Source organism: Coffea arabica, chromosome 9e, assembly GCF_036785885.1.
Source record: "Coffea arabica cultivar ET-39 chromosome 9e, Coffea Arabica ET-39 HiFi, whole genome shotgun sequence".
NCBI classification, from domain to species: Eukaryota; Viridiplantae; Streptophyta; class Magnoliopsida; order Gentianales; family Rubiaceae; genus Coffea; species Coffea arabica.
The window spans coordinates 35,781,628-35,795,519 of record NC_092327.1 but is presented as its reverse complement, the minus strand read 5'-3'; the positions used below and the strand labels follow the sequence as shown (position 1 = coordinate 35,795,519).

General features: G+C 36.7%; 3 protein-coding genes across 3 annotated transcripts; 1 reads left to right on the top strand and 2 right to left on the bottom strand.

Annotated features, from left to right (window-relative positions):
* Positions 1–309: 309 nt before the first annotated feature.
* Positions 310–3,357, bottom strand: LOC113709565 (pentatricopeptide repeat-containing protein At3g57430, chloroplastic-like). The gene has a single exon (XM_072065909.1). It carries the CDS (start codon positions 3,288–3,290, stop codon positions 573–575), a length of 2,718 nt encoding a protein of 905 aa, XP_071922010.1. The 5' UTR covers positions 3,291–3,357; the 3' UTR covers positions 310–572.
* Positions 3,358–5,428: 2,071 nt separating this feature from the next.
* Positions 5,429–10,451, top strand: LOC113710357 (uncharacterized). Its single transcript, XM_027233313.2, has 8 exons — positions 5,429–5,863; positions 6,533–6,682; positions 7,237–7,413; positions 8,320–8,408; positions 8,490–8,554; positions 8,791–8,893; positions 10,023–10,136; positions 10,223–10,451. The coding sequence occupies exons 1-8, from the start codon at positions 5,758–5,760 to the stop codon at positions 10,346–10,348; spliced, it is 930 nt and encodes a 309-aa protein (XP_027089114.1). The 5' UTR covers positions 5,429–5,757; the 3' UTR covers positions 10,349–10,451.
* A 515-nt stretch (positions 10,452–10,966) lies between these two features.
* Positions 10,967–13,001, bottom strand: LOC113710358 (large ribosomal subunit protein eL38z/eL38y). Its single transcript, XM_027233314.2, has 3 exons — positions 12,871–13,001; positions 11,745–11,928; positions 10,967–11,170 (listed from the first exon to the last, which is right to left on the bottom strand). Exons 1-3 carry the CDS (start codon positions 12,871–12,873, stop codon positions 11,148–11,150), a joined length of 210 nt encoding a protein of 69 aa, XP_027089115.1. The 5' UTR covers positions 12,874–13,001; the 3' UTR covers positions 10,967–11,147.
* Positions 13,002–13,892: the final 891 nt, after the last annotated feature.

The window sequence follows — 13,892 nt, the reverse complement described above, 5'->3', positions numbered from 1 at the left end:
TTTCCAAGCACTCATGCAACAAAAGTGTGTCATCTGGCTCTGGACTTGGAAATGCATCAGAATTCTTTTCCCAATCCTCACTCTCCCCTTTTAGCATCAACATCATCCATCAGTAGACAAACTTAGTCGATGAAATAAGCATTGTTGTTTAATTTGTTAGTTAATCAAGTTTTGCAGTTCTAATCTGCTTGGTTTGTGGAGAAACTTGGTATTAATGTTCCAGTGACAATTTACTGCCTAAAGACTTTATGAAAAGTTGGTATTAAAGATGAGAATTTAATCAACTACTGTATTAAGAAAGTGAGAAAGTTAAGCAAACTACTCAATATATCCAGGGTTAAGTAGAATGTGGTCATATGAATCTGACAGGAGGACACAGCTGGAATACACTATTAAGAACTTACAAGCTTTTGATCGTATAACATTTCTTCATATCTCATCTCCGCTCTGCTGATCCTCAAATTGTCAACAGAGAGCAATCAAACACTAGATAACAAATGACACAAAATGTACATTTGGTGTTTCTATCTGTACTTAGCTCAAACGTGTCTGTTTCCATTAGGGACAAAATATCACCAGTAATCCCCACAAGAGCAAGTACCATCCTTGAAATGATGGAACCTGCGAACATCTCTCACAATGATCTCCCTCTCTACAATCTTTGAAATGAATTTGCAAGCAGCATGACAATCATTGCAAACTCTAAGATTCTTGGCTACTCGAATAGTAGTCCCAGGAGGGGTATTTAGGAGACCAAAGGCCATTGCTAATCTCTCACTATGTCCACACAGCAAATTCTCTTTCTGCTCTTCATCAACATTGTGAAGTACACAGGAAGTATCAGGCTCATAACCCTCCTCTTTCATCTTATCTGACAGTTCATCAATAAAGCTGTATAGCTGCTCACTTTGTGGGTGTGATAGGTCTCCAGCCAAGAACTTATGAACCTCATCACCAAACTCAATCCAACTGCACCCAGGTTCTTTTCTCACTCCCTTTTCCTTCATGTTCTTGCGGACATTATTAGCTTTTTCCCAAAGTCCAGCAGATGAGTAAATGTTAGATAGTAAAACATAGTGGCTAGCAACATCTGGCTCCAACTGAATGAGATTGTTTGCTGAAATTTCGGCAAGTTCTACATTTCGGTGGACCCGGCAAGCACCAAGCATACTGCTCCAAGCCCCTACCTTGTCACAGTGTATGGGCATGGAATTGATGAGTTGAAGTGCTTCCTCAAGCTGACCAGCTCGACCAAGCAAGTCAATAACACATGCATAGTGGTCCGCTGTAGGTTCAATCCCATGATCTTCTTTCATTTTATGAAACAGTTGCCGGCCTTCATCTACCAACCCAGAATGACTGCATGCTGCAAAAATCGCAATAAAGGTCACTTCATTAGGTCTCAGTTCTCCATTTCTGGATCCATCCACTACCATAACATTGAAAAGTTCCAAGGCTTCGTTTCCTTTCCCATGCATCCCGTAAGCCATGATGATGACATTCCACGAGATCAAATTTCTGGTAGGCATGCCATCAAAAAACCTTTTTGCTAAATCTAGACATCCACATTTGGCATACATATCAACCAAGGCACTACCAACAGCAACATCTGAGGCAAGGGCATTTCTAATAGAATAGGCATGAATCTCTTTACCCTTTGATAGTGTTGATAAGGCAGCACAACCAGGAAGGACAGTCATTAGTGATATTGAATTTGGTTTAATGGGAGTTCCAAGATTGCCCTCATGGTTATCCTTCCATTCCATGCTTATTTCTGCTTCTTGCATTTGATGCATTAGACGAAGTGCATTTTCATGGTATCCACACACTACACAGCCCGTAATCATAGTGTTCCAAGAAACAATATCTCTACTGTCCATGATTGAAAAGATATATTCTGAAACAGTTATCTTGCCAATCCTAGAGTACAAGTCCATCAATGCATTTTGCACATACCGATCTCTAGCAAAACCTAGTTTTATTATATATCCATGAATGACTTCTTTATTGGAAAATGCTTCACAGTGCACGCAAGATGGCAAGACACTTGCAATTGTGGTTGGGTTTGGCAGAAGCCCTGGAATCTCCATCATATCCATAAAAAGCATCAAGGCATTCTCATAAAATCCATTCCGTGCATAACCAGCAAGCATGGCATTCCAAATCCCAAGCCTCCTCTCTGGAGTACCATCAAACACTCTCCTCCCACTTTCCACCTGTTTACAATTGCAATACATGTCAACCAATGCACTTGCCACGAAAGAGTTCTCTACCAAATCTTCATTCCTCAGAACAAATGCATGAATTTCCTTCCCAATGTCAAGTAGCTCTAAATTAGAACATGCAGGAAGAATACTCGAAAGTGTCATGCCATCAGGCATGAACCCCTCAATTATCATAATTCTGAAGTGCTCCAATGCCTCATAAAATTGACCATTCTGTTGACATGCACTTATAATGGTATTCCATGCAACCACATCACGATTAGCATAAACCTCAAATACTGCCCTAGAATCACCAACACTTCCTAGTTTTGCGTACATAGTCATCAAAGCATTCTTGGTAAAAGTCTTGCAATCATCCACTCTCAAACTATACCCATGAACTTGCTTCCCAAGCTTCAACCCATCACTACCACCCAAATTACTACACGCCAGTGCGGCACTCACCAAAGTAAAGGAGCTAGGCTCAGTTCCCTCATTACCCATCAATCTTAACGCTTCTAATGCCATTTCCCACTCCTCAAATTTACACAAAGCATTAATCATCGTATTCCAAGACACTTGATCTCTTTCAGGCATTCCATCAAATACCTTGAACACTTCTGACACATCTCCACAACTCCCATACAAATGCAGCAGGGTATTGGCCACGGTAACTGACGAATAATCATACCCAAGCTTAACAACAGAACCATGTACCTGCTTTCCAAAATTCAAGTCATGAAGACCCGTGGCGGCCTTCAAAACCGCTGGAAAGATAAAGTTGTCCGGCGTAATGCCTACAGTGGTCATCTGAATGTAGGTGGAAATGGCCTCTTCGAAGCGTTTGGCTTGGGTCAGGGATCGAAATTCTTTGCTCCATGAGGTTAAGGAACGTGCGTGTGAAGTGGGTTTTGGTGGGTTTTCAGTGATGGTCGGAGGAAAAAGAGTTTTAGTGGTGGTGGTGGAGAGCGGTGGTTGAGGGTAAGTTTTTATCTGAGATGGTGGCTTCGGAATTTGAGTTTGTACAGAAGAAACAGGGTAGGGAGGCTGAGAAAGAGCTTGTGCGGATGTACAGGGGAATGACATTGGCGGATAAGGTAGTTATCACTGTTGATGCGGCTTCCCTCCCATGTAGTCGTTTGTTTTGGATGGTTTATTATACTTGCATACTTTTATGGGTTAATCACAAAAAGTCCCCCTAAAGTTTGGTGTGTTTGGAAGTTTACCGCTTAACTTTTCTCACTTGATCCTCTTCGTCAATTTACCTCAGCAAATGGGCCGTCAAAAGTCTGATAAAAAAAAAAAAAAAAAGGGCCGTCAAAACATTGTAATTGGCAAAAATATCCCTCAATTTAATCATTAAACTTTTTGATGAAAATGGCACTTTTCATGTTTGATAAAGAAATGAACCCCAGAAGTTATCAAGTATGTTTTGGGCATTTACCACGTCAAAAAATTTGCTCCCATTCTTTTGCAATATTTGCAACTAAAATGCCAAGTTTCTTAAAATGCATTCCCTTGCTCTCTCTTTAGATGTTGCTCAGCACACCATATGAAAAAACCAATTCAAGAAACCTGTGAATATGTTAAAATAGTCTTGAGAAGATGTTGAATGTTGAAAATTTTTCGAAAGGATATTTCATGGATATTCAAATTATAAGGTTTAATTTTTATGACAGGCTAATTATTTTTTGTACTTTTTAGAAAACTAATTTGAAATACAGAATTTTTTCGTCATGCATATAATTACTTCGAATGGATAGACTCGAAATTTTGCGCAAGAAAAAAAAATATATGCTATATCCAACCCAAATCTATGGGCATTTATATCTGTTCATTATTTTTTAGGAATAGCATTGTCCTTTTGATGTCCACTGTTTTTTTTTTTTTATCAGACTTTTGAAGTTAGTTAATTAAACCTAATCCCAAATTTAACCCCAAAAACCGGCAACTCTTGAAGCAAACTTGGGGACTGAACTACCCAACCCCCAAACCTTATGATGTCCACTCTCAGCATTACCCTTTTTTATGTTAATTGTCAGCACCGTCACTAAATGTTTGCTTTGACTATCAGTCAAGGGGATAAAATGAGAAAAATAAAACATTAGGAGACAAACTGCAAAACCTTAGGGTTAGGGGGACTCCTTGTGATTAATCCTAATTTTATTTGCTTGGATTTTAAACCCATTTCTTAACCACCATTTATTTGGAGTACATTACATCAAAATAGTGTTACAGATCTTTTCAAAAAATTATCCCAAATACTCTTCTATCCAAACCTCGTCCCTGTTATATTTAGTAATTTCTTATTCATTTATCAGGGACAAATTAATCATTTCTTGATTGCATTTTTACTTCAAAAGAAATAAATTAATGTCTTTCCATTGGATACAACATGAACATTCTTGCTTTTCTTTTCACAGTCTCGATGACATGTAATTGAACTTAAACCTAACCGAATCCAAAGATAATTATGCAGGAAAGTTTAATTGACATAAATCAATTCCTTTACTTCTCAAATTTCTTATGGACTATAAAGCATAAAGATTTTTTGCATCACCGATCTAAGATAGACATGAACACATCTTAGTGCATCATACTATTGCACGGATGGTTTGACAGATGAATTGTGAACGTTTTTTTAACATTTTCTGTACTTGGCAGTATTGTGAAGACAACGTAAGATAGGATTATTTATATTATCCAATGTCCATTACTAAAACTTTAGGATCCTAAAAGTGACATTCCATGTCTATCCAGAAAGATAAAAAGAGTAGAATCTCTTTTCAAGAAAAAGGAAAAAAAAAAAATCTTATATTATTGACTGACGTTTACATTGAGAGTGTATACACTATTACAGTTGGAAGGTAGCCGACCTAGTGGTGTAGTCCCTAGTTAGGGTATCCACCAGAGTTCGACCCTTATAACAAAAATGGGGAATAACCCAACAACCCAAATAAGGGTTGGAGCCTGAAGTGGGACCAGGTCTTTTTTTTTGACAAAAAAAAAAAAAACAACACATAAGCAAAATTTAATTTTCAAATTTAAATTATGTATCATACATATAAATATAAAGTGTATATTGTCTGTGTATTAACGATTAATTAAAAAATATGCCAAAAAAAAGAAGGGGAATAGATTCAATAGAATCTTGCAGAACTTTTCCATAGAATCTTTTGAAAGTGCAAGTGAAGGATAAGAATCCGCGCTCTTTCCACATTTCTGAACCTGGTCATCATCTTTCATCCTTCCAGCACGGAATCCCCCCAGGCCCCAGCCCATCCTCGAGACCGCTTGACTACGACCGATCACTTTCCCGCATCAAAATCACATTTAACATCCATCCCTCCAGACAACAAGAATCCCAGTTAAACTTTCTTTCTATCATTTTACTGTAGGTTAAGATTTTGGTAGAGACTGATTGCTACTATAAATATGGAGTCTTGAGCAAGGAAGATTGCATCCCAGAACAGCTTTGCTTTATCTACCATAATATCAGCACCAGCAGCAGACTGGTAGTACTAGTAGTTGTTACTATTATAGAGGCACAAAAATGGCCGAGTATAAAAGAGAAGCAGCTAAAGTTACATCAATCTTTGTATACCCCATCAAATCTTGCCGTGGAATTTCTGTTTTTCGGGCACCCCTTTCTTCCACTGGTAAAATCAATCACTCCTCTACATCTTTTTAAATTTCAGATTTTCATCTTCTTGTCCCTTAATTGGTTTGGCATATGCTTTCAATTTCTATCATGGGTTCTTGGAATTTCCCCGCCATGCATTTGATTATAACCTATTTGTGCTGAAAAAAGAAAATATGATCTTGGAATTTTGGTCTTCAGTCCATGCATATGTAACTAAATTCAGTTCAGTTAGAAGAGAATTTTGGGTTTTTCTTTAGTTAACAAGAATGAGAACATTTACTGTCGAAAGGGATAGATTATTGAAGGCATAGGTCAGTTGAAAAAAGGATTCTGGTACAGGTTAATGGGGCCGTGCTTAACCTTGATGGTTGTTAATGGTCCTTTCAAGTTATGGTAATTATGCCTTCCTATTCTCTTTCTTTCTTGTGCTACTAGTCATTCATTTCCTTCTACACACGGCAAATTGAGCCCATAGTTCTGTTGGATGATAACCATGTAATCTTAGTACTACAAGAAGGTATTGGATGGTTAAGGTACACGCAATTTATAATTTTTAGCAGTAATACTAAATTTTAATTCTGAAATGCTAGCCTGGCTTGTCAGCGATTCTTCACTAACATGAAACTTGATTTCAATTTCACGTTCAGAATGATACAAATTCTTTCCTGCTAAATTTATGTTGCAGGGTTTCGATGGGATCGACAGTGGTTGGTAGTGAATTCCAAAGGCAGGGCTTATACACAGAGAGTAGAACCAAAGCTTGCTTTAGTTGAAGTAGAACTGCCAAATGAAGCATTCTCTGATGGTTGGGTTCCAAATAACAGCTCATACATGGGTAAAAGCTCGGACTTCTACAATAAAATTCAAATTTATTCTCCAGTTTTTAGATATTTACCTTCTTGTTTTGTCATTTGATCAATAACAACCTACTACAGGTTTGAAATTTTCCCCCTTGACTTGACTTTTCATGTCAAGCTGCATATCTTAGGCATTATTAACACAATAAGATAAAAGAATTTAGATAAAGAACTGGCGGAAGAGTTGAGAACTAGTAGATTAATTGCGAAATTATGAGCATACTTTCCCTGTTGCCTATTCGTCCTTTTCTTTTTCTTTTTCTTTTTTGGGGGGGGGGGGGGGTGGGGGGGTGGTTGGTTGTCTCCAGAGGTTGGGGTTGATGGAGAGATTGGAATTTCTTCCTATAATTTATGATTGCAATATACCTGTAATCTTTGGTGACTATTGGATATGCCATAAACATTGATAAGATGTGCATGTAACTTTTTGTTCCTTTCCCTGACCTCCGAGGTAGGGGAACTTTTCCCCTGGTTCTATGATTACATTATGCATGTTCTTTTTCTGACTAATGGATGATACATAATGTCACAGTGATAAGAGCTCCTAGCATGGATCCACTGAAGGTTCCCTTATCTAAACCCTCTGCAACAGCTGATGGTGTCTCAGTCTGGGAGTGGTCTGGCTCTGCATTTGATGAGGGAGATGGTGCATCAAAATGGTTCTCCAGATATCTTGGAAAGCCCAGTAGATTAGTTCGTTTTAATGAAGGTAGCGATCAATCTTTATATCTACAGAAATTCTGGTTTTATGTCTAGCAATGAAAAATCTGCCGCTTGATATTATGGTTGTCTTCACCTCATGAATGCAAATTCATGTTTGTGATATTTACCCTGCTTATTTCTTGAAAGGTCACTAGGCATGCTCTGAAGCATTTCGAAAGCAACTTGTTGAGCGTTGTAGCTTTTTTTTTTTTTTTGCCCCTTTTATAAATTAAGAACTGTACTCTTTTGTTGGTTGGCTACATTTCACAGAAACCTGGCTTGAAATAAACTTCTCTTGATCTTTTTAATTGTTATTCTTCAATTTTTTCTTTTTTGGTTTTTGAACTTTTTGATTGAACCATCGGCTTCTCTAACTTCAAGGATGACTTGTCTGTACTACTAAGTTTGAGATTCTTAGTCATACATGGATCTCTCTGATAGTCTGTTTACTTAACAATTGATGCCTAGAGATCCTTACTATGTTTGACAAGAATTGAAGTTTCAAAGTAAATTTGAGTTGCAGTCGTAAGTTGAGGCTATAAGGCTAGGATCTCCAAGGCTTTTCATGTTATGCTTTACTGACAGATTTATTCAATTAGCAGGAAATTGACTGTCTATATATCAATACTTGGTAATGTCCCTGAATTTCCACAATTGCTAACATGTTGAAATACAGGGTAGTTTGATTGCCTGTTGGCAGTTGTTGGCAATTAGAGGATTTGACTTAGTTGGATGTCCTTGTTGATGACTTAGAATCCAAAAATGCTACTGTTTTTCTTTGCATCTAAAAATTTGACGTGCAGTCCATGCTGCACCTAAAGCAGAATGACTAGGCTGTTTATTTAAAAGAAAAAAATAAATAAAATATAGAGGGATAGGAGGAGAATGATTTTGTGTGTTGTTTGTGGTGCAGCGTCAGAAACAAGGAATGTCGACCCTAACTATGCTCCTGGATACAAAGTCATGTTTTCTGACCAGTATCCCTTCCTCCTTGCATCCCAGGTTAATTAAATTTGAATTACAGTGGCATTGTCCTATCAGATGGTTTCCAGATGTTGATAATTCCCAATATGCCTTTTGCAGGGATCATTAGAAGCCTTGAATAAACTTCTCAAGGAACCAATACCAATTAATCGTTTTAGGCCCAAGTAAGTATAGAAAGTTCTCCTTTTCATAGTTTTGATCATTCCTCACTGCATATCTAACACTTCTGCGTACAATAGCTACACTCAATTTTTGCAGTGCTCAGACCAAACATATTTGGTCTTTTAAAATCCTTACAGGTGTTTGCTTCTCCTGAAATGGGCAGAGATTCTTGTTTATTCTTTCTGCAAAAAAATGTTCTTTTCTTGAACTAAAGATATTAAAATTTGCACAACGGCAGTATTCTTGTTGATGGATGTGAACCATTTGCTGAGGACTTGTGGAAGGAGATCAGGATCCAGAAGTTAACATTCAATGGTGTCAAATTATGCTCTCGCTGTAAGGTAATATCCTATCCCTTATCTTTTGGCTGAACTATTTTCATTCACCTTGTTTCTTTAGAATCCAATTGTCGAGTGGAGAGATCCTGGCTTTCAGTGGGCAGTAATTTATTGGTCATCTTGTTGCCAGATGTTTTATTGCTAACAGAAATGTGGCTGTCTTACCAACTGGAAGAACAGTGCTTGGTTTGTAGTTGAGTGTCGCAAAATGCTAAGTAGCTCCTAAATATGTGAATTTGTGGCTGACCATGCATGTCACAAAGCTTTAAATATGAATACGATTGTACTAAAAAATTTTGCAGGTTGCCATAGGTTCCGAGTCGACCGTGCACATTTATTTGTATACACTTAATAGACTCCAAGAGCCATAGAGAAGACTTGTCCAACTTGGTCTGCTACCTAAAAGGAAATTGATATTTTGTCATCATGTGATTTTTTGAGTATAAATGAGACTCTAAGAACCGAAGTAGAATTTAGCTGGTGTATTAGGAATTTTGAAGCGAAATAGCTTGAGAGCTAATCAGAACTACAATAAAAAGTTCATACTCTAAGCTGTGTAATGTATTTTTTAGCTTGAGAAAGGTTGTAATCTCATACACAAGAACCATTCATGATAACCTGCTATTGGATTTCTTTTTTCAACTTTCATAATTAACCAGCCATAATCAAATGTATTTATTCCTTGCCTTTCGCCCTTATTTCATCATGAGCTTCATTTTGGGCCAAACTTGCACTGATGGACATAAACCTCAATAAACACGCAGTGCTGTAACATGCTGAAATCACAAAACTCGTATATTATAATTACTAGGGTAGAAAGATAGTTGCTGTTCTTGTACTTCCAGCAGTTCGATTCTCAGTCTGATGTAAATGTCCAGTCAAATTTACAATGTCAGCTCAAAAGCCACATGTCTGTTCATCACAGATTACAAACTGACCTTACATGATCTTAACATCTGTAATGTTGACTCAAATCTTTCGCGTCCAAACCGTGGGATTTTAGATGGTTGTTAGGTAGACTGTTTATTGAATGCAATTGTTAGTTCAGGCGTGCATGTGTTGATATGTTATAGTACTTCTCATCAATCTAGAGTTGAAGACTTTAATGTTCTATGCTACATGTCTCTTTCAGGTACCCACAATTAATCAAGAAACTGCAATTGCAAACTCCGAGCCAACCGAGACTATGAAGAAGTTCCGTTCAGATAAAGTACTGCGCCCAAGCAAGAAACCGCAGGGCACCAAGGTAAATCAGGGGAACTTAGGCTATAACTTGGAATATAATCTATCAGCATAATTACGTATTGAGGGTGTGAGCATTTGAATCTGCAGGTGTATTTTGGACAGAACATGGTATGCTCCGACTCTCAAATTCCAGGAAAGGGAAAGATGATAACGGTGGGAAATCCTGTCTATGTCCTCAAGGCGTTCTCTTCTGCAGCTGATGCTGCAGCTTGAATGCTCTTGTAGTCTTCCCATTTGCCAGTAATCTGTTTTATGGGAAACAAAAGAACCAAATAAACAAGTTGTCACAGGGTATTTTCTTCGCCTTTGTGAATCATTTCCCCCGTTGCCCGATGCATTTCCTCTACTGCATGCCATGGCATGGTTTGCTCGGAAACCGGTTCAGAATTACAGAGGGAATTGTATGCAAACAAATAAAAATCCCGTGTTCTTGCCTTAAGCAAAGATAGTTTATTATTATACAATGCCGTCCAAGTAATCTGAGATATTTTTTAAAAAGATTTTATACGGTAATTATTATATCAAGCTTTTCTTTAAAACTATCTATAAGTAGTAGCACAAGACTGATAAACACTTAGTGAAGGCTACCACTTAAAACCTGCTGCTCATTTTTATATTTATAATAAGGGTCAAATTCGGGCCAAAACAGACTGATCTGATTATTGATTGATTCCTGTTCTGAAGATCAAAGGCTCATGTGCTAGATTTTGGAAACCACAAAGCACAAATTGTGGAATCCTCCTCCCCTTTTGTTTTTTTTTTTGATATGATAGTAATACCAGTGGATGAACCAAGCTGCAGTTAGAAATCTGCCCAATCACTCAAAAAAAATTGCAAGAAGACAAATTTAAATCAAAATTCTGTAACCAGCAAGTTGTATAATCTAGTTGCTGGCAAAATCTCAAAATCCTTGACCATTAAGATAAGCAACACTCGTACAACTAAACAAAGTAATGCGAACTAAAACAAAACAATTCTGAGCAACCACTGCTTGAAGCAAACATGCTCCAGCTCACAGGTCCTGCACGCTCAAACCTGCAATACTTGAAAGAGAACGAACGTAAGTGTCCAGGAAAGATGATAAAACAATCTCAACTACACCACAAGTATCAGACATAATGCACATAGCTCTTGCAACCTTATTATTTGATCTGTCAAGGGCAAGGCAACTCAACCATAAATTACAGCCACTAGCCAATTTCCTGTCTATTCATATTTTGGTTTTCATTCATACATTGTTAAGAATCTGTGCCAGAATACCCAGCTTAAAGTTTCAAAATCAAGAAATCACTTCAAACTCAGAAACAAAGACATGAAGCTAAATAATGAAATCTACTAGTTTAACATTGGAAAGCAAATAAGGTTTAGAAGCACGAGTCAAATCACTACAAAATCCAACTTAGACAAAGTCTACTCAATCTATGAGACTTCCACATCATTATCAACAATAGCAAAATGAAGTTAGAGATAAAAAGCACAAAAAACGAGCTTGTACTTTATATTCTGATTGATAGTATGTTACACTACATAATTATGGTAGTGAATGGTTTTGAGAAAATACTAATGCATGAATATCACAGTACTTGGAGTAAAAGCAGTCATCACAAACCTGGGGGAAGTGATTGCTTCAACTTGTCAGCCTTCTCGGAGTCGAAGACGCAGAGTGTGTACAGATACTTAGAGCAGCGAACCTTGAACTTCACCACATCTTTGCTCCTCTTTATCTTCACGGAACGCGCATCCTTCCTTCTAGCAGTGAGAAGGAAATCCTTAATCTCGTGTATTTGCTTCGGCTATGATCAAGATCAAAGATCAAAACAGAAGGCAGTTAGTGACATCCACAAGAAAGAAACATTAGCAGCTAAAGTTTTACTGTAAAAGTAGATACTATTGCATAATAATGAATTAAGTAGGAATTCCGCAGAAAAACAATTCTCGCAAATCAGTTTTTCAGCCTAAGTGTCTCTTTATCAGATTTCAACTTCTAAGGCTTTCCTCTTCCCTATATAGAAACATAGTGAATTTATCAAAAAATAGCACCATTTGTGAACTAGATAACAGTCTTGCAATAACATCAGGACAATAGCGTATGAGCTCTGATAACAAAGTCAATCCAAGCATAATGAGTCCACGATGGTCCAAATTCAAAAAGAAAACTTTCACCAACTGAATTGTACATAGCTAGATATTCAGCTATCGCTCAATCTCATTACAGTTACCAAATATAAGCAGAACTTCAAAACAAATTCTACATAAAAGTAAATGTGCATATGATCTCAACGCTAATAGGGGAAATTTTATATAAATTGAGCCCAGGAAGCTATGAAAAGGGGAAATGACAACAGAAAACGGTAATAACCGCAACATAATTACGTATATTCGTATATCCACTCCAACCAATAGTCATCGTTCACACAAAATCAAATGATTGTATGACATTTCCTTAAAATCAAAGTAAAATAAAATCCAAAAAGGAAGAAAGATCCTAAGCCCGAAATGGAAAAAAAAATGAATCGATAATCCCCTAACCTCAAGTAATAGTAGAAGACAAACAAATGCTAGTTCTTCCACGAATAAGAATTAACCAAAAAAAAAGAGGAAAAAAATGCAAAGAAAATGACTACAAATGGCGCATTAACTCGAAACTCATACAGAAATATGGCAAAGAGAAACCAAATTTAAATGGCAAATCGGAAGAAATTTGAAGGGGAGATAGAGATAGAGAGACAGAGTACCATGTTTAGCGACGATGAAGAGCAAAGTAAAGCAGCTGCTGCGGCGGCTCCTCCTCCAGCACCAGAGCAATGGTTTATATAACACTCTCGGCGGACATAAAACCCTAGGATTTTGTTTTCCGAAGTTTCTTTTCCCAAAATTTACCCCTAACCTCATGATATTTATCCTTAAGTCCCTCCCTTTCTTTGGTCTTCTAATTTTTGTTCTGGAGTTTTGAGGGAGAAAATTAGAAAATAGTGTTAGTATTGGTTCTAATTGTAATATAGACACAAATAGGAAAATTTTTGATAAGATAATTCTCTTCTTTTTTTTTTGGAGTTAGGCCCCGTTTGATAACTCAATTCAGTACGTAAACTTAATGGATTCAGATCTTAATATATTCAGATCGTTTGATAACAAAAAATTAAACATCTGAATTAATTAAATGTCACTAAATTTTCAAGGCAAAACTTGCTCTCAAAATTAAGCGATAAATTATTCACTTATCATTGAATGTGATATACACTCAAATATATTAAATTTAATACTTAACAATTCAATAATTTAATAAATTCACACTTCAAATTTCAAATTTCAGATTTCAATTGTTAGACTTCAATTTTATCGAATGTATTGCTTAAATATTTCAAAATCTTAATTGAGTCCTTGAAATTTTAAAAGGTTTTCTTTTATCCTTTAAATCATTCCAAATAATAAAAATCTCAATTTGGTCACTTTGAGAGAAAAACTTTCAATTTGGACACCAAAGGTAGCACAAAATTGTACCTTGGACTCTAAAAGTGAAAATCTTAATCGGGTCCTCCAAATTGAGAAAACATTCCAACATGGTCCTCTATATGTATTTTGCATTTGCTATTAAAACAAGATACCAACGCCGAAAGAATTAACTCCAAAAATAGAAAAATATAAGCAAAAGTAATTCTTGTCCTTCTATCTAAAAAAAAATCTTCGTTGGTGGTTCTTCTTCTTCTTTCTTTTTTTTCACACAATGGTGAAAATTATTTGGAATAATTCTTTTTTT

What these genes read in the sequence shown, in the direction of transcription:
- LOC113710358 (XM_027233314.2), bottom strand. An exon ending in GAAGCAATCACTTCCCCCAG is followed by an intron (nt 11,171 to 11,744) that starts GTTTGTGATGAC and finishes CAAGTATTGCAG; the next exon opens with GTTTGAGCGTGCAGGACCTG.
- LOC113710357 (XM_027233313.2), top strand. Translation starts at nt 5,758, where the DNA reads ATGGCCGAGTATAAAAGAGAAGCAGCTAAAGTTACATCAATCTTTGTA. An exon ending in ATTAGTTCGTTTTAATGAAG is followed by an intron (nt 7,414 to 8,319) that starts GTAGCGATCAAT and finishes TTTGTGGTGCAG; the next exon opens with CGTCAGAAACAAGGAATGTC. An exon ending in AGAAACCGCAGGGCACCAAG is followed by an intron (nt 10,137 to 10,222) that starts GTAAATCAGGGG and finishes TTGAATCTGCAG; the next exon opens with GTGTATTTTGGACAGAACAT.
- LOC113709565 (XM_072065909.1), bottom strand. Translation starts at nt 3,290, where the DNA reads ATGTCATTCCCCTGTACATCCGCACAAGCTCTTTCTCAGCCTCCCTAC.